This window comes from Mustela erminea, chromosome 1 (assembly GCF_009829155.1).
Source record: "Mustela erminea isolate mMusErm1 chromosome 1, mMusErm1.Pri, whole genome shotgun sequence".
In the NCBI taxonomy this organism is placed as follows: Eukaryota; Metazoa; Chordata; class Mammalia; order Carnivora; family Mustelidae; genus Mustela; species Mustela erminea.
The window spans coordinates 8,471,941-8,496,539 of record NC_045614.1 but is presented as its reverse complement, the minus strand read 5'-3'; the positions used below and the strand labels follow the sequence as shown (position 1 = coordinate 8,496,539).

The following is a 24,599-nucleotide window of genomic DNA, read 5'->3' as shown; positions in this document are numbered from 1 at the left end:
GGGAGAAGGGTAAGTGCAAAGGCACTGAGGCAGAAGCAGACATAGTGTATTTACAAATAAATCATCTGACTGTCTGGAGCAGAGTGAGGAAGGGGACAGTGGGAGCAGATCCCTCAGGGTCTTGTGGGTTGTGGGGAAGACCTTAACTGGTATCCTGAGTGAGGTGGGAGCCATGAGGAGTTCTGAACAGAGGTCACACATGTGACCATGTGTCTGGAGCATAGCGGTCAGGCAATTTTTATGTTCTGTTATTTTTATGTTCCCAAATTGCCTCTCTGTCTTGGACCTTTGGCTTCTCTGAACCTGTTTCTTTGCCACTCAGTCTCTGTGTTCTTGGTTCCTGGCTTCCACTCCAGTAAAAAAGTGAGGTCCTAGGGTTCTGCCCTGGGGAACAGATACTATAGAGCCCAGGGTAAGAAGAGCAGAGAATGTTCCTGGGACCCCAGTGAACCACAAGCAAAAGGCTCAAGTCTTCCAGCCGTCCTCTGCCAGGGCCTCCGTAACAGCCTTTTGGACACCCAGGTGTCTACATGCTCAGATCTGGGCCTGAATTCATCTGGTCAATCATTCAGTCATTCATTCCTCAGTGCCATACTGACCCAGATATTAAACAGCCCCCCAGTTTCCTAATGAACAGATTCTTAAAAAAAAAAAAAAAAATTGGGGGGGGGACAACTTAAAACTACAAACTCTTATAGATGTAAATAACATGGACAAACATTCCTGTAGCAATATAACGTGTTCATTTTTTCACAAATAAAATACAATATGGAGTGGCGGTAATGGCCAGCGCTCACAGTATGTTTATGGCTGGCTGGTCCCCAGTGGAAATGCCATTTGTGTGTCACCAGAGCCTGTCGACGTAGGTATAACTATGCAAAGTGGGACTCACAGTGGTTAGGTGGCTGTCGAGCATCTCTCGTGGGGAAGTGAGCCCAGAAGCGTGGGGCCACAGACTTCAGAACAGTCTCAGCAACCGTGTCACTCTTCCTGTCCTCAGGTATCCCCTGTTCTTCCAGGCATCTGATTGTGGCATCTTCTCTCACTGTCCCCTCCCCCCTGCCCCGGGTATCTGATGCGGGGCCGGTGGCATTTTTCACTCAAGGAAATAGTGACTTCGTTGGAGGCGTGGGAGGACAAAGAGACGTGTATTAACCAAATTCCAAAGGTGCCTCTGGGATTTCAAGGAAATGGCTCCCTCCCACCCCTGTCCCCAAATATATCTGCAAACTTGAGCACACACACGTATTATTATTTCCTACCTTCATTTTTTTTAAAGGTTTTATTTATGTATTTGAGAGAGAGGGAGAGAGAGAATGAGAGTGAGTTAGCATGAGAGGGAGAGGGTCAGAGGGAGAAGCAGATCCCTGCTGAGCAGGGAGCCCCATGCAGGACCCGAACCCGGGCCTCCAGGATCTCGACCTGAGCCAAAGGCAGTTGCTCAACCAACTGAGCCACCCAGGCGCCGCTATTTTCTACCTTTAAAATAATGGTGACATTTGACATGCATCTAGAAAAGTCCAAAGTTTAAAAGAGTAGTTATAGAACCAATGCTCAGGGGGATGTCTGGCTAGCTCGGTTAGTGGAACATGGGATTCTTGATCTCGGGGTCATGGGTTTGAGCCCCACACTGGGGGTAGAGTTTATTTTCAAAAGAATTAAAAAGCAGGGGCATCTGGGGGGCTTAGCTGGTTAAGCGTATGCCTTTGGCTCAGGTCATGATCCCAGGCTCCTGGGATCAAGCCCTGCATCGGTCTCCCCACTCAGCAGGGACTCTGCTTCTGTCTCCGCCCCTCCCCCTGCTCGTGTTCTCTATCTCTCTCTCTCTCTCATTCTCTCCCTCAAATAAGTAAAATCTTTTTTAAAAATTAAAAAACAAAACAACAACAATAAAACAACAAATGTCAGGGGAACAATCCCTCAGGTCAAGACAAAGGCAGTATTGATCTCCTGGGCCACCTAAGCTAGCTGCCTCTCCTGATCTGCACCTAGTTCTGTCCCTTAGCCAACTGCACACTGATGGTGGCTTCCCTCCCTTCCTCTCTTGAGTTATGATGTCCCCTGCCGAGCTGGGTCCCTCTGCACCATGGGCTACTCTTGCCTGTTTAGAACGTCTCATCAGTGGAATCACGTTGGGTATCGAGGCTGGTGTGGCCCGAGTCTCTCACCCAAGCCATTACCTGCAGCCGGGTGCATCCTTTTTCATTGCTGCATACTATTCCTCCCATGCACATTGTCTCCCTCTTTGATCAAGGAACACGTACATCTTTTCCCTTGGGGTTGTCATGACTGGGCTGCCAGGGAAATTCCCAGCCACGTGTTTTATCCCGAGTGTCTATGCCTCTGAGTGGGATTGCTGGACTGGTTTATCTTCAGCTTCGCTCTGTCATTCCAGACGATTGTCCAAAGGGCTTCCCCCAGCAGCAGATGAGAGTTCCTCTTGCTGACAGGGAGATCATTTGTCTTTAAAATGTGCAGCCAGTCCAGGAGGGCTTGGGTGTGCTATAAAGAGAAATCTCCATGGTTTTAAATGGACTCATCTTCTTCCCTCACTTTTTTACCCAAGTAGGAACACACAGCGTCAGAGTCTTATGTCATTCTCATTTCTGGTTTTATTGTCCTTCTCCCCTGGAGGGAGTAGACCTCTGTTAATCTGCCCAGCCTTGGGGTGAGGTCTGCAGTCTCACATGAATTCCCAGTGATGCCACTGCTTCATCTTTCCCCTCCGAGTGTCTGTGTCGTGTCCCATAGGATTGCTAGCTTTCAGCTTAGGGGGATTTGTTTCCCTAGTAGCTCTAACCCACCACCTGATCTCAGCAGTTTCTCTCATAGTAATCCTGAGATCACTTCCTGAGAAAAACCAGTATATTTAGACCCACATTTTGCCTCCTCTAAAAAATGTGCTCCATGGGGGTGTCTGAAGCAGATCTGATGTGGGCATGAGAAAGAGAGAGGAAGTGGGGATGGCTCCCAGGCATGGGTCCTGAGCAGCCCAGCGGGCAGGGCTGCCCTTAGGGAGCCGGGGAAGATGGCAGGAGGGCAGGTTATGTTCAGGGTACATGCCTGCATGACCCCACATGGGCATGCAAAAGAGGCAGGTGCCACCCAGAAGGGATCCAAGGATTGTCTTTGTTTGGGCGGTCCTGAAACCTGGAGGCTGCGTGGGACCACTGTGGGGGATGGTAAGTGTGGACACGGCAGAGATAGGCTCTAGGACCTGTTCTTGGCCCTGCTTTCCATCATGGGCATGTGGAGTACCGTGTGCTGCGGGGGGCGCAGACTCACTTCTGGCCCTCAGGGGTTTGATTCTGGGCACCTAACCACGTTCAGCTCTGTGAGCCTAGATGCCTCCTGCCCCTCTCTGAGCCTCGCTCCCCTCCTGGGCCCCTTCTGGCCCAGCAGAAAAAGCAGGGCCAGAAATTCCAGTTTCCCAGGATCCTTTTAAGGCAACTTAGTGACAGCAAGCCTTAATCGAGCACTTACTGTGTGCCAAGCCTTAAACTCAGAACAGTTCGATAAGGTGTGGGCGCCGCATTGAGCCCAGAGGTCCAGAGAGGGGATGACACTCATCCCTGCTTGCGCAGGTCCGACTACAGAGCCTGGTGACACAGGAAAGTGGCTCCTGTGGCCACAGTGGCAAGGACCTGGCCTTTTCCCACTCAGGGGCCATCTCTCCAAGGCCAAAGACAAAATGAAGTGGGAGGCCCTGCCCTCCCTTCTCCCCCCCCCCGCTCTGGGGCCGCAGCTGCAGAACAGCTGGGACCAGGGCACCGATGGGCGCCCTGTCCCCGCATTTTTATAAATCATCCCCCAAGACCCTGTGTGCTCAGGCTTCCAGAGGAGGCAGCCCCAACTTTGGGAATTTGAGGACAAATAGCTTATTTGGGACGCCCTTTGAATTTCCTGGACGATCCTCCGTTCGCTAGCCCCAGACCCCCAAAACAATAGAAGCAAGACTGGGACAGTCAAGAGAGGAAGTAAATAGAATACAGAGGCAGAAGAATGAGGCTGAGGTCTCAGCTGGAGGCCCCCACGTTGGATCAGGGTCATGGTCAAGTTTTGTTTGACTTCAGAGGCTTCCAGGTGACCCCCCCTTAGCCCCAGTCTCCCCGACCCTGACCTGTCTTCTCCTGAGCGCACCACACACATTAATTTCATCCATGGTCCGTGGTTTGCGATCAGCATAGCACTTTTGGGGGGGGTTACAACTTTTCATTATGAAACTTCCAAGCACACAGAAAAGTGGAAAATGGAAGGGAATAATACCCAAACACCCAGACAATTGCCTTTTCAATTTTAAGAGGGATTGAAGCCCAGAAGGGGTAGCCTACCTGCCCAGAGCCACACAGCTGAAAGGTCTGGGGCTTCTAACTCACGATGGATTTAGGCAGGTTGGACCAGGAGGGAAATTGGGAGGGATTTGTTTCCTAAGAAAAATGTATTGAGTACCTCCTGGCGGCGGGTGTGTGTGTGTGTGTGTGTGTGTGTGTGTGTGTGCGCGTGCTGGTGCTTGGGCCTCCGTGGGGACCACATAGCCCTATTACTGCTGTCATACAGACCCAGGGAAGCGGGAATCTCCATGCTCTGAGCACAGAGCCTGGCCACAGGGTCTTTGCACTTGCTGTACCCTTTGCCTGGGATCCTCTTCTCCAAATAACTATGCGGCTCTCTTCTCTCCTTCCCCTCCTTCCAAGCTCAGCTGAAGGAATTGAGGGCCTGGGGGTACCAAGTCCCAGTTTCCTCTGCTGGCCCCTCCACTGTGGGTCTTACCCCTTCAACCTCCTCCTCCCTGACTTAGAAGGCCAGCACAGATGCAGGTGGCCTAGGAAAGCCACAGCCCAGACTTTGGCTACTGGGTGTGCTCTGTGAGTCATGCTGGCCTCTTAACACATGCTCAGCCTGGTCTCCGGCTCCCTGAGAATGAGGTATGGAGTGCCCCCCGAATGCCAAGCCCACTGCTCAGCTCCCCACCACAAGCCTTGTGAGGTTACTTAAGTATAGTTGGGTACACTGAGGCTCAGAGGTAGGAGTAACTTGCCCAAGACCCCATAGCAAGGAAGGGACAGGACACACATTCTGGATGGAAGGTAGGGTGGGCAGAGGTCGCCAGATGAGGAAACCAAGGCAGGGACCAGGGGACAGGCCAGTCAGACTTGGACCTAGGCTGGGCATCTGGGATAAAGAAGGATTCGTGACCCTCATGCCCTGCAGGGACCAAATCCTTCCATCTGTGCTTGGTGGGGGTTGGAAGGGCCCCAGGCCCAGCTTGGAGGGGGGGTGGGTCCTGGGGTCTCTGTATCAGCCACGAGCCCTGGGACCCCAAGGCTGAGATCTGCAGATCCTGAACTCAGGGTTCTCCCAGTCCGTGGCTTGGGTTTTTCCCTTCCATGGCCTGGATTTTCCGCTCTGAGGATGAATTTATGGGCCTGAGGTGAAGTTCCCAGGGCCCCACTGCCCAGGTTGTCATGTCCTCAGTGGCCCCTTCCCTGTCCCCCCAGGACGGTGGCTGCGGAGGTGCGGAAGCAGGTGTCCCGGGAGCGCAGCGGCTCTCCGCACTCCAGCCGGCGCAGTAGCAGCTCCCTGGGGGTACGTGTTTGGGGGGTGCCCCCTCCAGGACCCTGCTCTCTAGCAGATGTGGGGTTCCCCTCTGCCCCGGCCTGGCTAGGAGGGTCCTCACTCCTCTCTCCCTGTGGGTGGGGAGGGTTGTCCCCTCCCTGCAGTGCCTCGCGGTTGGGGGGGCTCCGTGGCAGCCCCGTGGGTGGTCAACCTGATGTCACCCCACCTCCTGCTGCTGGGACCACCCAGACTGGGGTGGGGGGGGGGATGGGAGGTACTCCCAGCTGCAGCGGAGAGGGAGTGGGGCCTGAGGAATTGTCTTTCTCTGCAGCGCTAGCCTTTCCTTCCAGCGTAACCCTGCCCCTCCAGGCACAGGGTGTGATTTCCTGCCTGGAAAGAGGGGCGGGGCAGGCCCTGCGGGGAGGGGTAGAGAGTCTGAGGTCACTGTCCTCCCCAGCTCCTCACAGCTCCAACACTCTCCATGGCTCCCACCACCCTCTTGCTCGAGCCCAGGCCCACGCTCCCACCCCCCTGCCCCTCCTCAACCCCCAGGGCACGGCCCACAGTCACCTTGCTCCAACCCAGGTCCCACTGACTGAGGTCATTGAGCCCCTGGACTTCGAGGATGTGCTCCTGAGCCGGCCACCAGACGCTGAGCCCGGGCCCCTCCGGGACCTGGCTGAGTTTCCAGCTGACGACCTGGAGCTCCTGCTACAGCCCCGGGAATGCCGGACCACGGAGCCTGGGATCCCCGAGGATGGGTGGGTTCAGCTCCCCGCCCTTCCTTCCATCAAGTTCCCAACAGCCCCCAGTTCAACTCCTGGCATGGCTGTGTGACCTTGGACAAGTTACCCTCCCTCTCTGAGCTTCCATCTCCACATCTCCAAAGCAGGCAGACGGGCATGCTGTGCCCCCGCCACCCCCCCGCAGGCACTGGAAAGATGAACACTCTTGCCCTGCCTCTGTTTACCCTGATTTTATATTGTACAGAAAGCTGGATGCCCAGGTGAGGGCCGCGGTGGAGATGTACACGGAGGATTGGCTCATCGCCCACAGGAGGTGGGTCTGGCTCAGGGGCAGCTCTGGGCAGAGGGTTGAGAGGTCAGGTCTGAGCCCATTGGGCCACTCCTCCTGCTTATCTGACCGCACTCCCCGCAAGGGCAGCTGGACTTCCCTGGTGGGTCACGGGGAGGGTGGGTGGCCGTGCAGGCATCACACGCACCTGTGGGTGTGCCTTGATCCCTGCCACCAGCCAGCCCTGCTCCCTCCTAGGTACCAGCATCTGAGTGCGGCATACAGCCCCATCACCGCGGAGACCCAGCGAGAGCGGCAGAAGGGCCTCACTCGCCAGGTCTTTGAACAGGACACTTCGGGGGATGAGAGGTCCGGCCCAGAGGACTCGGTGAGGGAGCCCAGGGCATGTGTGTTGGGGGGGTGTGTGTGGGCTCTGGCCCCAGCTCTTGGTCACATGGGATGAGAAGCCACCGCAATGGCCTTGAACCCGAAAGGAAATGTGTCAGCCCCGTGAGCTAAAAGTTCAGGGTCATGATTATGCACACTTATTAAGGGCTTAGCGTGTCCTCGTCTTTTATCCTGGGAGGCAGGGCCACACCCATTTTGCAGATAAACTGAGGCACAGCAAGGTGATTCGAGGAGCTTCACAGGCTCACTGGGTCTTGAGCCAGTATTCATCAGGCTTCTACTTTATGCCCACAATAATCCTACTGAGAATTATTATTATCGCTTCCACTGTTACTATTTTTGGACAGAGATGAGCTTCCCGAGGCCCCTTGTGCTGGATTCAGGGACACAGGGTCACAGAGCTGAGTCGGGGTCCGGACCGTGGTGGTCTGCCTCTGACCATATAGCTGAGTTGGGGCGGGGAGGTCAGGTGGGATACCCAGAGCCAGCAACAGTCCCACTGGGAGGAACTCTCCCTCCCCTGGTGACAGTGAGCAAAGCCGCACAGAAGGTTCTCGCCAGCCCAGCCCACACATGTCCTTACCTTGGTACCAGGAGTAGCCTCCCTGAACAGTAATAAAGGAGGGCCACCCCTCCCAGGCAGAAGGTTCTAGAAAGAGTCTCAGCAAAGCCTTAAAGTGACCCTTGTAATGGTGAACCCATCCCACGGGCCTCAGCTTACCCATCTACGGATTGGGCACGAGGACAGTCTCACTGGAGCGGGATTGAAGGTGCATTTAGCTGACGCTCCGTGTTTGTGCCTCCTCCACCGGCAGGATGACCCCCGGCACTCCTCGGGCTCCCCAGAGGACACCCCGCGAAGCAGCGGTGCCTCCAGCATCTTTGACCTGAGGAACTTGGCAGCTGACTCACTGCTACCCTCGCTGCTAGAGCGCACGGCCCCTGAGGATGTGGACCGGCGGAACGAGGCTGCGCGGCGGCAGCACCGGCCCCGCGCCCTGCTGGCCCTCTACCCTGCACCTGATGAGGTGGGAGCCCACAAGCCCACCCAGGGCCCATACCCACGCACCTGACCCTGTATGGTACCCCACAACATTCACTGGGTGCCTACTGTATACCCTGGGGTTTTTCATTTGTTTTTGTTTGGGGGTGGTTAAAGATACTTATTTATTAGAGCGCATGTGCACATAGAGGGGAGGGGCGGAGGGCGAGGGAGAGAGAGAGAATCTCAAGTAGACTCCGGCTGAGTGCAGAGCCGATCCCACAGCCCTGAGATCCTGAGCTGAACAGAAATCGAGAGTGGGAGGCTCAACCAACTGAGCCACCCAGGCACCCCTGTACACCTCGTTTTTTATTCGATTCCTTTTATTGGATGTCAGCTATATGCCCTTGGATTTATCCCAGTAGCGTTTATTGGATACCTAGCATATACTCCTGTAGTCTTTCAACTGATACTTAATGTATGCTTGTGTATAGTCTCCTTAATCAAACAACTTAATCAACTGATATTTATTGAGAACCTCCTATATATGCCTATATTGACCCATGTCACATTTATTGGTCACCTAGTGTATACTCTGTGCTTTTATCCAGTAGATTTTATTTTATATACACTCCTGTATTCATCCACTAACATTTTGGGGGCACCTATTATATACTACTCTGGTCAACCAACATTCATTATGTGCCTACTGTATAATCCTTTATTTAATCAAACAGCACTGAAGCAACTCAAATATCTTGAGTACTTACGTTTACCCAACCAAGTTTTTTTTTAACGTAATGTCTGTGCCCAACACGGAGCTTGAACACTCAACTCTGAGATCAAGAGTCGTGGGCTCTACCAACTGAGCCAGCCAGGCACCCCTACCCAGCCAACTCTTATTAGAGGCCTAGTATATACACCTCTGTTTTCATTCAGCCATTTATTGAGTGCTTGCTGTATACCCCTATGTTTATTCAATCCATACTTACTGGGGGCCTAGAGTATATCCCTCTGTATGTCCTGTCATCCTTAATCAAATGTTTTCTGTAGGTAGCTACGTTTATCTAACCACCTCTTAGTAGGTACCTACTGTGTACCTCTGTATTTATTTGACCAACATGCATGGCAAGACTTGGAGGTACAGCCATGAACAGGATAGACTTGGTCCTCGCCTTCAGAGCTCACAGTGTAGTGGGGGAGAGGCCCTCCTACCAAGAAATCACAACCCAGGCCGAGTGGTGCCGCAGTGAGTTGCCGAATATTGGCCTTCACGTGGCCCTCTGGGTCCCAGCCATGTGGCCCTTTGCAATAGGGTATGGAGAGCACCTGGATGAGGAGCCTGCTCAGGCCTCAGGAAGTCAGGGAGGGCTTCCTGGAGGAAGTGCCAGCTAAGCTGTGACCTGAACAGGGCAAAGGGAGAAGGAGGGGCTTCCAGGCAGGGGGACTAGTGTGCACCAAAGCACAGAGACAAGGAGCTGCAAGAAACCTAAGTCAGGCTGGGGATAGAGCTGGTCTCATGCCATGCATTCCAAGCCCTTCGCGAAGGATGTGTCCCAGCTGCCCTCCCTGGTTCTTGGTAGGATGAGGCCGTGGAACGCTGCAGCCGCCCGGAGCCACCCCGTGAACACTTTGGACAGAGGATCCTGGTCAAGTGTCTGTCGCTGAAGTGAGTGTGCGTGCTGCCCCACCCCTCCCTTCAGACGTGCGAGGCCCCACGTATGTCCCGGTGCTTACGTGCACTGGGCGCTCACCGCCCAAGCCGGGCCATGACGGTGTGCGGCCCTGTGACCGATGAGGCCATCCGGGCACTTTTAGGTGGGAAATAAGACTTCCTTTTCTCGTTCTTCAAAGCCACCAGGCCTTAAGCACCAACTGTGTGCCAGGCTCTGTTCTCAGCCCTTCACATGCATTACCCCTTATCTTCACAGCGTTGTGAGACAGGCGCGGGTGGGGGGAAACTGAGGCACAGAGCGGCAGTCGTTGTGCCCGAGATCACATGACTTGTGAGGCCAGAGTCTGGCCCTCGCTCTGCTGGGACCCAGGCTGGAGGGGGCGCTCGTGACCCTGGACCTGGCTTCCAGCTGTCCGAGTCCCCCTCCACATCAGTCCCTGGGAGCAGCCAGAAGTGCGTGGGAATGGATCTGAACAGGATGTGGCCTTGGACCTAAGCCCAGCCCCGCCCCTCCCCACCCTGAGTTCCTGCCTGGATGGGGGCAGGAAAGGGAGGCCCTGCTCTGGCCTGAGGCCCGAGTGGGCTGCCTGCCCCAAGCACTAGGGTTGGGAACCAGCTCTGCAAGTATCCAGTCATTCAACAAACACTCATTGAGCACCTACTGTGTACAGGACATGTAACCGTGGGATGACCACACAGGGCTCTCTAGGTGGGGGGACATGACATACCCAAAGCCTGAGATGTGTCTGAAGAGGGAAAAATGAGGCCAAGGGGTAGGCAGGGCTGGACCATGTAGGATTTTGTTCTGGGCACACTGGGGAGCCTCAAATTGTAAGTTTTAAGATGCTTTCCTTAGGACTCGCAGGATGAGTGGGGGCTAGCAGGGCAGAGTGGGATGGGGAGGGGGTTACGGGGACTGTCAGATGGGACTCAGCCCAGGGAGGCAGAGGACACCCCAGAAAGGGGGGCAGGAAAGCCCAGGAGTTGAGAACTTCAAGATTGGGGGCATTGTGGTGCCAAAAGCTTCTCCTATATCAGCTGAATAAGGGGCATAGTTTCAGGGGAAGGGCTCAGTGGGAGTTATATGGCTGAGGGTGGGGGGGAGGCTCTCTGTGCCTCAGTTTCCCCTTTTACAAAATGAGTCTGGCCTTTCCTGCAAGCCCTTCAGTAGGAATTTTGTGTGGCCCAATGGAAATTAGTCCCCACCACCATCACAATGTACCATGTCTGGGCTGGGTCTCAAGAGGGAGTGGGGTGTGTGGGTGGTGGGAGTGTTAGGGATGGCCTCTGCCAGGAAGTCCCCATTCGCTGTAGGTTTGAGATCGAAATTGAGCCCATCTTTGGCATCTTGGCCCTGTATGATGTGCGGGAGAAAAAGAAGGTAGGAGCCCCTTTCTTCCCTTTCCTACCCCAACCTTCCTCCTTGTTGCAGGGCAGTGGGCTTCCTGGAGGTGGTGGCCCAGCTGCCTTTCGTGTCCCCAGATCTCAGAAAACTTCTACTTTGACCTGAACTCGGACTCCATGAAGGGGCTGCTGCGGGCCCATGGCACCCACCCTGCCATCTCCACCCTGGCCCGCTCTGCCATCTTCTCCGTGACCTACCCTTCACCTGACATCTTCCTGGTCATCAAGGTGCCCGCTGGGGCTGGGTCAGGGGGTGATAATGGTAAACACCAGAAGTGTGGTCCCTGCTTTCATGGAAGAGGATGGGCAGGTCACCAAGAAGGGTGATAAAGTCTTGTCACGGAAGCACAGGCAGTGGGGCAAGCCCAGAGGAGGCTCCTGACCCAACCTAGGTGATGAGAAATCACGGAGGGCTTCCGTGGAGAGGCAGTAGTTAAGCTGAGACCCACAAGTGGGTGGCCTGGCATGTGCAAATGGACATTTAGAATGTTCTTTAAGTTGAGAGTTTTTCAGTTTATTAGGGGAAGAAAGACCTAGTTGGCACATTTGTGTGAGATTTTCTAGTTCTAGGACTGAGCTCAAATTTCCTTTCCCCAGATATTCAGTTCAGTTACATTAATGACATTGACCTACAGGCAGGCACTGCTCACGGTCAGTCAGACTACACAGAGATTCCCACCTTTAACCTCACAGCAGCCTCAGGAGGTGGGGGTTGCCATGGCCTCCATTTTACAGATGGGGAAAACTGAGGTACAGAATGGGTTAGGGACCTATTTAGGCTCCCACAGCCCACGAGTGGTCCGGATTGGCCTCCGGCCATGCTTGGAATGGCCTCTTTGTATACTAACAAAAATATAAATGTAGAGAAAATATGGAGACTTGGGTTTGGAGTGGGCTTAAAGGGCAGGGGAGGGGCAGCTGGCCGGGCAATCCAGTGGCTAGCGCTCAATCCCGAGGACAGTGGGAGCCATGGGAGGTTTTGGAGCGAGAGCCCTAGCTGGATGGAGTGTCTGAGGACCGACGAGGGGGCCAGACAGTTGGAAATGGGGTGGGATTGGGGTCCCAGCAGTGCCTCACTGGCCCCGCCTGCCCCTCAGCTGGAGAAAGTATTGCAGCAGGGGGACATCAGCGAGTGCTGCGAGCCCTACATGGTGATGAAGGAGGTGGACACGGCCAAGGTAAGCATGTGGAGGCTGAGCGAGGTGGTAAAGGGGTCACGGGGCAGGGCATATCCTGTGATCTGTAGGTCTGGGGCACTGAGCTTGTGGGGTGTGCTGGGGTGGGTTCTCCCCCACAGAACAAAGAGAAGCTGGAGAAGCTGCGCCTGGCGGCCGAGCAGTTCTGCACCCGCCTGGGCCGCTACCGCATGCCCTTCGCCTGGACCGCGGTCCACCTGGCCAACATCGTGAGCAGTGCGGGGCAGCCGGACCGCGACTCCGATTCCGAGGGAGGTGAGGAGGCGGGGCTGACCAGTCAGTGGGCGGGGGCTAATGGGGAGGGAGCGCCCTCTGCTGGCTGGACTTGGTACAAGGTTGACTCTGTCCCTCTGGCCCTTCCCGCCTCCCTTTCATCTCCGCCCCCCCCAGAGCGCCGACCGGCCTGGACTGACCGCCGCCGGCGTGGACCCCAAGATCGGACAAATAGTGGGGACGACACCTGCAGCTTCTCCGGATTCCGCCCAGCCACTCTGACTGTCACCAACTTCTTTAAGCAGGTGTCATGGCCGTGGGGCTGGGGGAGGGTTTCCCAGGGACAGACGTTACCCCACTGTGGGTACCCGGGACCCAGTTTACGTGGGTATGTCCTGTGCAGGAGGCCGAGCGGCTCAGTGATGAGGACCTCTTCAAGTTCCTGGCTGACATGCGGCGCCCGTCTTCTCTCCTGCGGCGCCTGCGGCCCGTGACGGGTGCGTGGCGCGCCCCGTAAATGAAAGCTGGCCCTTCCATGCAGTGACTCAGCAAACCCACCCTGAGGACCTGCTGGGCCAGCCCCCGGGGACCCGCTGGTGACCGTGATGCATAAATCCCCTGAAATTAGGGGCTGGATCTTTTTTCTTTTTTAAGATTTTATTTATTTATTTGACAGATAGATAGCGAGAGAGGGAACACAAGCAGGGGGAGTGGGAGAGGGAGAAGCAGGCTTCCCACAGAGCAGGGAGCCTATGCACTGCTCGGTCTCAGGACCCTGGGATCGTGACCTGAGCTGAAGGCAGACCCCTAACGACCGAGCCACACAAATGTGGAGCCGATCAAATGTGGAGGCAAGATACAGCAAGCAAGGGTGACATCTGGCCTTAGCTCCTGAAGGACAGCCACTAGAGGGCATGATGGAGACGTCAGAGCCCCCAACCTAAAGCCCAGAAGGTGGGGCCGGGGTTGGAAGCTCCCAGGCCCTTGCAAACACTCCCCTCTCTCCCCAGCCCAGCTCAAGATCGACATTTCCCCGGCCCCTGAGAATCCACACTTCTGCCTCTCCCCGGAGCTGCTTCATGTCAAGCCGTACCCAGACCCCAGAGGCCGGCCCACCAAAGAGATCCTGGAGTTCCCTGCCCGTGAGGTCTATGCCCCCCACACAAGCTACAGGTACAGCCCCTGAGGCCCAGCTGGGCATTTGAATGGGGGCTAGTCATGGCATCTCACAGAGCAAGGTACCGTTTCTCCCAGACACTCAGACAGCCGTATCTACTCCGCTTTAATGGAGGGGTGTATACATGGGAAGGGTCCCATGTCCTGCCCCCGTCTCCTCAACAGCGCCATGTCCTCTGCCTGTGTCCCCACCTGCTTCTGTCTCTTCTCCATGGCCAGAAGCAGGACCCAGCGCCCCGGCGACCCCACAGGGCAGGCAGCTCCTCCTTGTGTGGGGGCCATGGCCATGGCAGCGTCCCTCAGTGTAGACTGGTCCTCAGTTCCACACCCCAGGCAGATTCAAGCTGGGAGTGCCGCTGTATGGAGTCTGGAAGGGAGACAAGGCTCAGCCAAGGCAAAGGGACCCCCATCTGGGTGCCCTGCACACCTCTTCCCCAGCAGCCCCGCCCATCCGACCCCCTCCAGCCTCACCTCTCCTGGATCTGTCGTAGTCGATGCTGCTGGGCCACCATCTCCCGCCTCTGTTGCTGCACGTGGCCTGTGAGCGCCCATATGATGTGGCTCTGCTTGTCTGCATGGGCCTGTGGGGTCGGGACAGAAACCTCAGCTGGGGCTGACTCACCTCCTGTCCCCTGGCCCTGCCCAGGGCTGCATCTGTGTGCCCTAATACGTCACTGCCGCTCCGTGGCCTCAACTTCCCCATCTGTTAAATGGGGATGACATAGGACTTGTGCCATGGGAGGGCTGTAAGCATGATACAGATTATTAAGAGGCATGGCTGGGGTAGTTCCTGGGCACTCAAGAAATACTACCAGTTACTCTTTTAGTATTAATTTATGAACTTCCATATCCCCTGCCCCATGCAGAGTATTTTATCTATGTTGAATCCCTGTCCCTCCTCTGAGATTGTTGTCCTTATTTGCAATTGGGGAAACTGAGGCACAGGAAAGGATAAGGGTTTTGTCCAGGGTCACCTAGGTCAGAGGCCATGGCCCTGTGAGGCTGATCTGGAGATGCCCTGGGACTCAAGGCTGAGAAGTGAGTTCTTTGTGGGAAACCGGTCTCCACTCCACCCGGGTTGGGAACTTCTTACCTTTAAAGCCTCAAATTCCTGCTGGGCATGGCCCAGCCAAGCGCCTCTCAGCCGGACTTCCAGCTGCTGCATGCTCTCCCGTAGCACCTGCTGTCCCTGGGCCACCTCCCCTAGTGCCCGGGCCGTGGCCTCTGCTTGCTGCTTTAGGGTATCCTCCTCCATCTGTTCAAGAAATAGCGGATGTTAATAGGATGACCAGCTTGTCTTTGTTGGCCTATATAGAGTCCTATATTCCAGGGACACCTGCCCCCAAATTCCTGAGCAAACCCAGACAGTTGGTTACCCTAGACAACTCTATTGCAAACTCCTACCCACCCCACAGTGCCCCAGCTGCAGTGCCCACCTGCATCTCCAGCAGGCTTGTGCGTAGCTCCTGGGCTGCATCCCGGCCCCGGCTGACCTCCTGCCCCAGAAGGCCCAGCGCACGGCCATAGAGGCCCAGGCTGTGCCCAGCCTTTGTCAGCCGTGCCTCCGTGGCCCTGTACACACCGTTGAGGGCCTGACCCAGCTGCAGGGCCCCGTGGAAGAGGAGGGTCAGCTCCTCGTGTTCAGCCAGCTCCAGGCCCCTAACGGGAGCTGCAGGGGCAGGCTGGGCTGCCGTGGCCAGGACGCATAATAGGCACAGGGCGAGAGTGGGCATGGCTGAGGCTCTGAGGGTACGGCCACGGCGCCACTGCTGCCACCTTTTATGCCCCAGCGCCCTGTTAACCCCCGGTCAATCGTTAACCGACCAGCTGGGCGCCCTGGGTTGTGCAAGGGCCTGGCGGTGGCGCGACAGTTGCATCAGGCAAGTGTCCGGTGAGGCCACACTGAGATCACGCCGGCTAGGGTTTGGGGCCAGCTGTGGACTGGTGGGGGGCACAGGTTGAGGACAGGCCCAGGCCCTGCTGGGTGGAATCTGAAGCTCAGAGCCTCAGTTTCCCCACCCGTAGAAGGGACGACCACGGTAACAGTGAACACAGCAGCGAGGGTCGTGAGTGTCTTAGTGCTGGTGGTTTGCCTGGCCGGCTTTCAGCGCCCTGGCGGTAGCTGGTTTCCTTCCCACAAGCCTGCAATGCTGGGGTCTGTGCTGGCCTGGTTGAAAGCTGGGGAGTGGGGCCAGGACCCATGTGTGGCGCGGATCAGTGCTAGCTGTCATTTCTGCTCCTTGGATTAATGTGGGCAAGTGCCTCTATTCCCCACCCCCCCATAAAATGAGAGGAACGTTCACCCCCTCTCTTCGGCTGCTTGGAGAGGTAGATGAGTTGTTTCGTGCTGAGCACTTAGAACAGAGCTGGGCCTGCAGTAGGTTCCGTGTTAACGTTCAGGGCGATCCTTGTCACTCCCCTTGTTTCTCGTGACTGGCATTGCTGCAAAGGCTGAGCCAGGAGCCTCGATGGCCCCATTATATAGATAGGGAAGCTGAGGCCCAGGAGTGTTGGGCTTGCTGGGAGAGACAGGCAGAACTCTGACTTTAGCCCAGCCCCACTTCTGATGCTGGCCTCAGTTTCTCCACCTGAGACACAGGCCTCATAACTCTAGTGGCGTCTCCTGGGGGAAGGGTAATCAGGCCCCTGAGCCAAGAGAGGGGCGGGTCAGCCCCCGTGGGGCTCAGGCTTGACTACTGGCCACCTGGGCCACCTTTTTGGAACCCTGACCCTGAGCACCCATCTGTCCCTGCTCAGCACCTCCCTGTGCCTCATTAGTGACCCCAAAGCCCCTCTGTGTCCCCACCCTCTGCTATACTGTTCCCCCCATCTGTGCTTCCAGGGCGCCCACCTGTCTCCCATCTCTGCCAGTCACAGATGTCTATAATTGGCCACCTGGTGCCCCTAATAGCTGCATCCGCCGCCCTTAGTGCCTCAACTGCGTGGCCATCACCGACCCCCCTCCAACCCCCGGTCTCCCAGCCCCACTGGTTCCTCTGATGCCCCCCGCCCCCCGCCCCCATAGGAACCTGCTGTACGTGTACCCACATTGCTTGAACTTCAGCAGCCGTCAGGGCTCCGTGCGCAACCTCACTGTGCGCGTGCAGTACATGGCAGGCGAGGACCCCAGCCAGGCCCTGCCGGTCAGTGACTGCGGGGGGTGGGGAGGGGGGTGAGGGGCGGTCCTCGGGGGGTGTGTCCCAGGGGGGCCCCCTCATGCACACCATCTCCCAGGTCATCTTTGGCAAGTCCAGCTGTAGTGAGTTCGCCCGCGAGGCCTTCACCCCGGTAGTCTACCACAACAAGTATGCAGGGTGGCGGGACGGGGCCGGTGGTGGGGACACGGTGGGGACACGGTGGGGACATGGTGGGGCGGCAGGAGGGGAGGAGGCTGCCCCCAGGACAGCAGGCGGGGACTCCGTGGCAGAGAGCAGACCATAGGGCAAGGCAGCGCTGGGGTCTGACTTGCAAGAGAGGTTGGGGAGGCCTGGGGGCACCGCGCCCCCAGCAGAGTCCCCTCCTAGGTCCCCAGAGTTCTACGAGGAGTTCAAGCTGCGTCTTCCAGCCTGTGTGACCGAGAACCACCACCTGCTGTTCACCTTCTACCATGTCAGCTGCCAGCCCAGGCCGGGCACAGCTCTAGAGACTCCCGTGGGCTTCACTGTGAGACTCCCACCAGCCCTCACCCCCGCCCCCAGTCCTGCTGTCAGCCCCCCACCCCCGTCTGGCCCCAGACCTAACCCCTAGGCTCTTCCCAGTGGATCCCACTGCTGCAGCACGGCCGCCTGAGGACTGGCCCCTTCTGCCTCCCTGTGTCCGTGGACCAGCCCCCGCCCAGCTACTCCGTGCTCACACCAGACGTATGTGCCCTGGCCCCCTGCCTCCCCTCCCAGTGCCTGCCCCCCCCCCCCGACAACACTCCCCAGGCTCCTGCCTCATCGTCCCCCATCTGTGCCGTGCCCTCCTTTCCCATCAATACCCTTGGGAGCCTTGTTGCCCTCTGTTAGGGCCTCTGGCTGCTCCATCCCCCCCATTACTGCCTTTATGTGTTCTACTATCCCCACGTGTCCCTCCCTGTCCCCCACTAGCCTGGCCTCATTACCACGGCCTTTCTGCTGCAGTCCTCCGTTTGCAGCCCTGCCTGCCTCCCTGACCACGATCCCCCCAGTAATTCTTCCAGGGCCCTTCACCCCCATTAATATTGTCACCCTCCCACTTATTCTTGAGCTGCCGTGAATGCCTGGGCCCCGCAAGTTCTCCCACCGTGCTCTTGCCCGATTCATTTCCTTTAGTAATGTACACCCCAGGCTTCCCTTGTCTGCTTCTCCGTTTGTACCCCAGGCTTCCAGCCTGCCCAGGGGACCCCCATAGTACTCCCTCCCGTCTGCATCCCCCTGGGGTTGGCGCCCGGCTGTGCAACCCCCCCCACCCCACGACTCTGTTGCACCCTAGTTGCAATGGTGCAATCAGTGCAGGGCGTGTCCCTCCTGCAGGTGGCGCTGCCAGGCATGCGCTGGGTGGACGGCCACAAGGGCGTGTTCAGCGTGGAGCTCACTGCCGTGTCCTCTGTGCACCCACAGGTAGGGGGTAGGGGGTGGGGGGAACCCAGCAGTCTGGCCCTGGGGTTGAGCAACAGTTCCCGCTGACTGGGAGGCCTGGCTTCGGGCCACGGACGTGACTTTGATCAGCGAGGCCCTGCCACCCAGGGAAGCTGCTGAGTCAGGTGGGGGCGGCCGTGCGAGTGGCCCTCCTGGCTGGGGCTTTGGCCTTCTACGTGGTCTCTCCTCTCCGCACGTGCCCCTTGCTGCTTCTGTGGTCACTCCTCCATCCCTCTCTCCTCCCTTCAGCTCCTGGCTCATCCTTTCCTCATTCGTGGTCAGTTCTTTGATCCGCGGCCTTGGTTTTCTGCCCACTGAGCACCACCCCCAACCCTCCAGGGTCTTCCCAGCCATGGAACCCTGGCCCCTCCCCCACACCCCCGCTCACCCCAGGTCCCCCCCCCCCCACCCTCAGGACCCTCACCTGGACAAGTTCTTCACTCTGGTGCACGTCCTGGAGGAGGGGGCCTTCCCATTCCGCCTCAAGGACACTGTGCTGAGTGAGAACACCGTGGAACAGGAGCTGCGGGCCAGCCTAGCAGCCCTGCGCCTCGCCAGCCCTGAGCCCCTTGTCGCCTTCTCCCACCACGTGCTGGACAAGCTTGTCCGTCTAGTCATGCGGCCTCCAATCATTGGCGGCCAGATCGGTGAGCAGGCACAGCCTCAGACCTCAGTTTCCCTATCTGGAAAGGGGCCCCCTGGTCCCCTGGTCCTGGGTGACCTCCTCTAACCCACTCATCTTTCCGGCCTCAGTTCTGCTTTCTGAAAAACGGCTCCCAACCCCCCTGGGCCCAGAGCAGGTGTGCTGTGACCCTTTCATTGGCCCCACAACCCCTTGGAAAGGTGGGAGATAAGGGGTTCCTTGGAGAGGTAGAAGGCCGTGGGCTTTAGCACTTGACCTCTGTTCTGCCCGGCAGTGAACTTAGGTCGTGGGGCCTTTGAAGCAATGGCCCATGTGGTCAGCCTTGTCCACCGGAGTCTAGAGGCTGCCCAGGATGCCCGCGGTCACTGCCCGCTGCTGGCTGCCTATGTCCACTATGCCTTCCGATTGCCTGGCACCGAGCCTAGCCTCCCAAGTGGTAAGTGTTGGTGGGAGGGCCCCGGATGACAGGATGTGTCTGGGAGGAGAGCATCCCGGTCAGTGGGAATAGCATGTGCAAAGGCCCAGAGGCCAGACCTTGGCTGATTTGGGCAATTTGCGAGAGAGACTTTGTGTTCACTCCTTCCCTCACCCCCAGGTTGGTGGTTTTTGTTGCTTGACTAGTGGGTCATTCAGCCAGTCAACAAGCTTCTGCCATAGGTTGAATCAGAGACGCAGTTGGGCTGCGCAAGTTTGAATCCCAGCTCTGTCTCCTATAAACTCTGTGACCCTGGGCAAGTGACTTCACCTTTCTGGGTCTGTTTTCCATTTGTAAAACAAGGATAATAGTGGTCATCCCTTCATGCGGGCGCTGGTAAGAGTAAATGAGATAGTAATTCGTACAACAGGTTTGGTTCAGTGAATGCTCAATACAGTTGGATTCTTTTCTATTTGCTAAGTCATGAATACTAACCTCTAACCCCTCTGGGCACATAGTGCGTGCCAGGCCCCATCTCCCCCGAATCACTGTGAGACAGCGGCCACTAGTGTGCCCATTTTATAGGCGAGAAGCCTGGAGGCTCAGAGGCAGAGAGCGATTTCACCCAGGACAGCCAGCCGGGAACAGGCAGGGGCTAACCATCTTGCCTCCATCCTCAGGGGCCCCTCCAGTGGCCGTGCAGCCTGCCACGCTGGCCCGTGGCCCGGGCCGCCCTGCCAGTCTCTACCTGGCCCGCTCTAAGAGCATTAGCAGCAGCAACCCTGACCTGGCCGTGGCCCCGGGCTCTGTGGACGACGAGGTCTCCCGCATCCTGGCCAGCAAGGTAGGGCGAGGGTAGGCCCTGGGGTCTCTAGCCTCAGTGGCTCCGTCTGGCAGATGGGGCGGGTGAAGGCTGTTAGGGTGGACGGAGGTACAGGAAGTGCCGGACAGCGGCACGGACTTGACTCTGGGCAGGAGGGCTGGTCTGCAGCTGTCACAGCTCAGGGGCGGCAACTCAGACTTTGCCCTGGGCTCCGCACTCCAAGGCCGACCCAAGGATGGGTGGCCGGAGGTTGGCCCGATTGACAAAAGCTGTGTGGACATAGTGGAACAGGTGTGTATACGCGCGTATACCCACAGATGTGTGTGCTCACAGACCACACGCATGTGTGTGCACAGGGCACTTGCACACGTGCACCCACGCCCGGCCGCCCACAGGGAGCACATGCGCGTGGACCTCACACACAGACGTGCACAGACGCTTGCCAGGGTTGCGTGTGGGCACCCAGGGGGCGTGTACGGCCCCGAACAGTGCTCCCGCTCGGTGATCTGCGCCATTCTCCCTGCCTTCTGCCCATGGATTCTACCACTTCCCCGTGTGTCTCCAGGGTATCGACCGCTCACACTCCTGGGTGAATTCTGCTTATGCTCCAGGAGGCAGCAAGGCTGTGCTGCGACGGGCACCTCCTTATTGCGGGGCCGACCCCAGACAGGTGCCCTCCCTACCTGCGCCTGCACGCGTGTCACTCCACCTCGGCATGAGCTCCTTCCACCTTCCCGGCTGTGGCCCACTAACCTAGGGGGGCTGCCTGAAGGAGGCAGCAGACCCCTCCTGCCTTTGTTTAGGGGCTGTGGAGTCAGTGTTATAGGCCTTGTGGTCATCTTAACCAGCCTTTTGCCAGGGCCTCAGGCAGAGACAGGAGGGAAGAGGGTAGTATGCAAATTGCATGCAAAGAATATGCAAATCCAGCCACTCTAACCTCACTGCGTCGCATGGCCTGTCACTCCCTTTAATCCACCCTGTTCAGGAGACTCTCAGCTGTCCCCTTGACATAGCAATCCCAAGGATGCCAAAGGGCTGGGACTGACCCTCTGGGCTCTCCCTCCCCTCCTGTTTCAGGCACACACACCTCTGCGGGCAGCTCCCTTTACTCTGCCCCTTCCCAGGGATCTGGTCTGAGGACCCACCTGGGTCCGAGTTCTCGAGTACTCGCTCTGCTATGGGCTCACCCTGTGCCTGAGGCTCTGAGTTTTCAGTTGTGGTCAAGACTCAAAGTGTTTAGTGCAGTGGTCCCGAACCTGGGGACGTGTTAGGGCATCACAGGGAAGATTTTCTGGGGATGGATCTCAGTCCAGCCCCGTCTCTGAGCTGCCAGGTCATATGGGAGATAGGCAGCGATCACACAAACTCACGAGTGTGTAAGTGCAGGGTGTGAAACTGCCTGGAAAGAAATGAACAGGAGGGAGGCCACCAGCCTCTCTGGGTCATCTAGAGGGGGCCTATCCAGGGAGATGACATTTTTGCTGGGACCTAAAAGGTGAGACAGAGCCAGCCAGGGAAAGGTGCCTGTTCCAGGAGGCAGGAAAGGCACATGCAAAGGTTGGCCCCAAGCTCAGAGCCCCCGAGACACCGAAAGGAGGTCACCGAGGGGGTTTCCCTGCACACTTGGCCCCTGACCTTGTTCCAGCTCCGTGCCCGCTGCCCAGGGAGCTGCATTGAAGGAAAGCCGGGGGACTGTTAGCAGCAAGGGACCTTTTGGACAGTCTTCTCCTGAGATTGCTGGAAATCTGGATTCGTGGGCCCTGCCGCCCCCCTCCCAGCGTCCTTAAGAGGGCCTCCCCCAATGCCCTCATTCTCCGAAGTGTCAGCTGGGCCTCGAAGAGCACCTAGGAGGCGACGAGGCGGTGGGAGGGTGGGCACTCCAGGCGGGAAGGGCCCCTTGAGGCTGGCCTTTGCTAACATGAGTGCTAGGGAGCTGCGCCCTGCCGGGGCTGTGGAAGCCAGGGGTCCCGCAAGTGCCAGGGCCCAGGTAGGTTCCAGGGGTCAGGCTAACTCCATCTTCGGGCCTCCTCTCCCTGCCGATGGCCTCACCTCCCAACCAGCAAAGGAGGAGGGCAGAGTGGAGCATGGGTGCCCATGCCCGTTTCACAGATGGGGAGCACTGAGGCAAGCAAAGCTGGAACGGGGCCAGGCCCGGAACCCGAGGCTCTCGGCTGCTCCTGCCGCATCTCCTCGGCATCTCCTCTCACCTTCGTCCTATCTCTCTCCCTCTTCCTTCTCTGTCCTCGCTTGGGCCCCATGTCTGTGCTCCGTTCCCCTGTCTCCATTCCCTCCTCCGTCCGCCCGACCTCCCGGACTCTCTCCGGCTGTCTGACTTCACCCTCCCTCTTCCCGCACCCCCCATGGCTCCACCACCTCTGTCCGGGCCTGTCCCCACTCGCCGACGGGCTCCTGTCCCCATTCTCACCTCTCATGTCCCCTCCTGGCCCTGCCCTTCTCTCTTCTGTTTCTCATCCCCCATTATCTCCTTCCCTCTGTCCTTATTCTCTTTGCCCTCTCGTGCATACCCCCGGGCCCTGTCCAAACGGACGCGTCTGTGCCCTGTTCATGCCAACCATGTCCTCCCCGCCTACGCCGCCGGCCCCCTCACGACCCCGCCTCGCCATCCCATCCTCTTCGCCCCGTCCCATCATAGGCCATCGACCGCAGCTCTAGCCGAACCTCTTCCTACCTCGAGGGCTCCTCCTTGGCCCCACCAGCCACCCAGCCGAGACCCACTGTGCAGAAGGTAGTGGGAGGCAGGGGGTGGGTGACTCCGTGTTGGCCCCGGAGCTCCCGTCTCCCCCGAAGCCCAGCAGGGTCTGGAGGGCCCAGGGAAAGGGTGTGCTGACTCCTTCCGCTCCCTCTCCTGCATGGTCTCCAGCTGCGCTAACCCCAAGCCATCCCACTGCTTCCAAACCCCGTCACGCCCCCTCCAGAGGAGGGCACGGGCTGGGCTCCCTGGCTCTCTGTGACCCTTGCCCCCGCCCCCAGCTGCTGCACGAGGAGCTGGCCCTGCAGTGGGTGGTCAGCGGCAGTGCCGTGCGAGAGGCCGTCCTGCAGCACGCCTGGTTCTTCTTCCAGCTCATGGTAAGACCCCCTCCTCCCTGCCTCGGGCTGGCCCTCTCCTCTGAGATTGTAGCTAAGACCCCTGAGCCGTGATCCCAAGAGACGCCTCCCCATGTCGAGAGACACTGAAGAGAGAGACCCCCTTGAAACTCACCTGAAAGTCCCTCCATGGAGAGGTGACGCCACCCGCCCCCACCTTCTCCCAGGCTCTCTCACCCTCCCCACCCCTGCACCCTGCCTAGGACCCACTCAGCCTCCGCCCATTGCCCGCTCAAGCCTTATGTTAAGAGTCAGGGCTCCATCTCTACCCAGGACCCCTTAAGCCCACCTCTAGCCCCTGTGCCTTGCTGCTAAAGCACCACTCAGCCCCTCAGGCCCTGTCGCCCTCTGGGGGGCCCCCCTGTTCAGTCCCTCAAGCCCTGTTCGCTCTCACCGCCCCCCCACCCCCCACCAGGTGAAAAGCATGGCGCTGCACCTGCTTCTGGGCCAACGGCTGGACACGCCCCGCAAGCTTCGCTTCCCTGGGCGTTTCCTGGACGACATCGCGGCCCTCGTGGGCTCTGTGGGCCTGGAAGTCATCACCCGGGTGTACAAGGTATGTGGGAACGGGCCTCAGTGGGAGGGGTCTGAGACAGGACCTGGAGCCAGCCAGGCAGGGGGCACCATGAACCCCCTTGCCGGATCAGTCTGTTGACTCAGCATCTTTTGAGCAACGACTGTGTGCACAGTCCGGATGCTAGACACAGCAGTGAACCAAACAGACCCAAATCCCCATTTGCATGGAGCTGACTTTTTAAGGAGACTTGAAGGAGGGGAAAGAGCTGCCTGTGCCATGGCTCGAGCAAGGGCCTTCCAGGCAGTGGGACCAGCAAGGGCAAAGGCCCCGAGGTAGGACCATGCCTGGGTTGTTAGAGGAGCAGTTAGAAGGTGTGGCTAGAGTGGACTGAGCAAACGTGGGAATGGGGGTTGATGAGGATGGGGAGGGAGGACAGAGAGATCCCTTAGCCCTTAGCACAGTGCCAAATACAGTAAGTGCTCAGTAAATAAACACTGATGTTTTGAGACCTCGATCATTGGTTGTCCGGGTCCTGGATCACTAATTCCAGTGTTCACAGGAGCTAGGCAGGCAATAATAATAAGTTATTACAATAGTAATAATAATAATATTGAGTATTTATTGAGCACTTACTGTATATCTTAAACACGTTAGATAGATGACATCATTAAATTCTCCCAAACACCCCATGAAGTTATCTCCATTTTACTGATGGGGAAACTGAGGTAGAGAATGACTGGGTAACAATCTGATACCACACAGCCGAGAAGGGGCAGAATGTGGATGTGAACCCAAGCCACCAGCTCCAGAGCCTACACCCTCACCACCTGGGAGGAATGGGGCTTAGGGCGGACGCAGGGGCATGTACCTATTG

General features: G+C 57.7%; 2 protein-coding genes across 8 annotated transcripts in view; one reads left to right on the top strand and one right to left on the bottom strand.

Moving 5' to 3' along the window:
* Positions 1 to 24,599, top strand: part of DOCK6 (dedicator of cytokinesis 6) — a 41,176-nt gene that overhangs the window by 1,271 nt on the left and 15,306 nt on the right. For 4 of the 7 annotated variants that reach the window (XR_004278353.1, XM_032311556.1, XM_032311597.1 and 1 more), the window contains exons 2-26: positions 5,499 to 5,586; positions 6,142 to 6,317; positions 6,547 to 6,615; positions 6,829 to 6,958; positions 7,794 to 8,006; positions 9,544 to 9,629; positions 10,950 to 11,016; positions 11,118 to 11,267; positions 12,137 to 12,217; positions 12,337 to 12,490; positions 12,626 to 12,753; positions 12,852 to 12,945; positions 13,459 to 13,621; positions 16,650 to 16,767; positions 16,859 to 16,929; positions 17,149 to 17,287; positions 17,383 to 17,484; positions 18,118 to 18,204; positions 18,638 to 18,869; positions 19,140 to 19,301; positions 19,961 to 20,124; positions 20,669 to 20,773; positions 22,757 to 22,849; positions 23,095 to 23,190; positions 23,624 to 23,764. Coding sequence is in view for 6 of the 7 variants with exons in the window: in XM_032311556.1 (XP_032167447.1) it covers positions 5,499 to 5,586; positions 6,142 to 6,317; positions 6,547 to 6,615; positions 6,829 to 6,958; positions 7,794 to 8,006; positions 9,544 to 9,629; positions 10,950 to 11,016; positions 11,118 to 11,267; positions 12,137 to 12,217; positions 12,337 to 12,490; positions 12,626 to 12,753; positions 12,852 to 12,945; positions 13,459 to 13,621; positions 16,650 to 16,767; positions 16,859 to 16,929; positions 17,149 to 17,287; positions 17,383 to 17,484; positions 18,118 to 18,204; positions 18,638 to 18,869; positions 19,140 to 19,301; positions 19,961 to 20,124; positions 20,669 to 20,773; positions 22,757 to 22,849; positions 23,095 to 23,190; positions 23,624 to 23,764 (3,109 nt within the window). In the remaining variant the exon portion in view is untranslated. The remainder of the gene's footprint in view (positions 1 to 5,498; positions 5,587 to 6,141; positions 6,318 to 6,546; positions 6,616 to 6,828; positions 6,959 to 7,793; positions 8,007 to 9,543; positions 9,630 to 10,949; positions 11,017 to 11,117; positions 11,268 to 12,136; positions 12,218 to 12,336; positions 12,491 to 12,625; positions 12,754 to 12,851; positions 12,946 to 13,458; positions 13,622 to 16,649; positions 16,768 to 16,858; positions 16,930 to 17,148; positions 17,288 to 17,382; positions 17,485 to 18,117; positions 18,205 to 18,637; positions 18,870 to 19,139; positions 19,302 to 19,960; positions 20,125 to 20,668; positions 20,774 to 22,756; positions 22,850 to 23,094; positions 23,191 to 23,623; positions 23,765 to 24,599) is intronic. The other 3 variants (XM_032311576.1, XM_032311566.1, XM_032311587.1) reach the window with 3 other exon arrangements.
* Positions 13,621 to 15,372, bottom strand: ANGPTL8 (angiopoietin like 8). The gene is made up of 4 exons (XM_032311641.1): positions 15,061 to 15,372; positions 14,718 to 14,879; positions 14,096 to 14,205; positions 13,621 to 13,991 (listed from the first exon to the last, which is right to left on the bottom strand). The coding sequence occupies exons 1-4, from the start codon at positions 15,355 to 15,357 to the stop codon at positions 13,964 to 13,966; spliced, it is 597 nt and encodes a 198-aa protein (XP_032167532.1). The 5' UTR covers positions 15,358 to 15,372; the 3' UTR covers positions 13,621 to 13,963.

Coding starts and splice junctions, on each gene's coding strand:
- ANGPTL8 (XM_032311641.1), bottom strand. CDS start 15,357: ATGCCCACTCTCGCCCTGTGCCTATTATGCGTCCTGGCCACGGCAGCC. Junction 14,880..15,060: donor CAAGCCTGCTGGAGATGCAG/GTGGGCACTGCA, acceptor TTTCTTGAACAG/ATGGAGGAGGATACCCTAAA. Junction 13,992..14,095: donor CTACGACAGATCCAGGAGAG/GTGAGGCTGGAG, acceptor TCTCCCTTCCAG/ACTCCATACAGCGGCACTCC.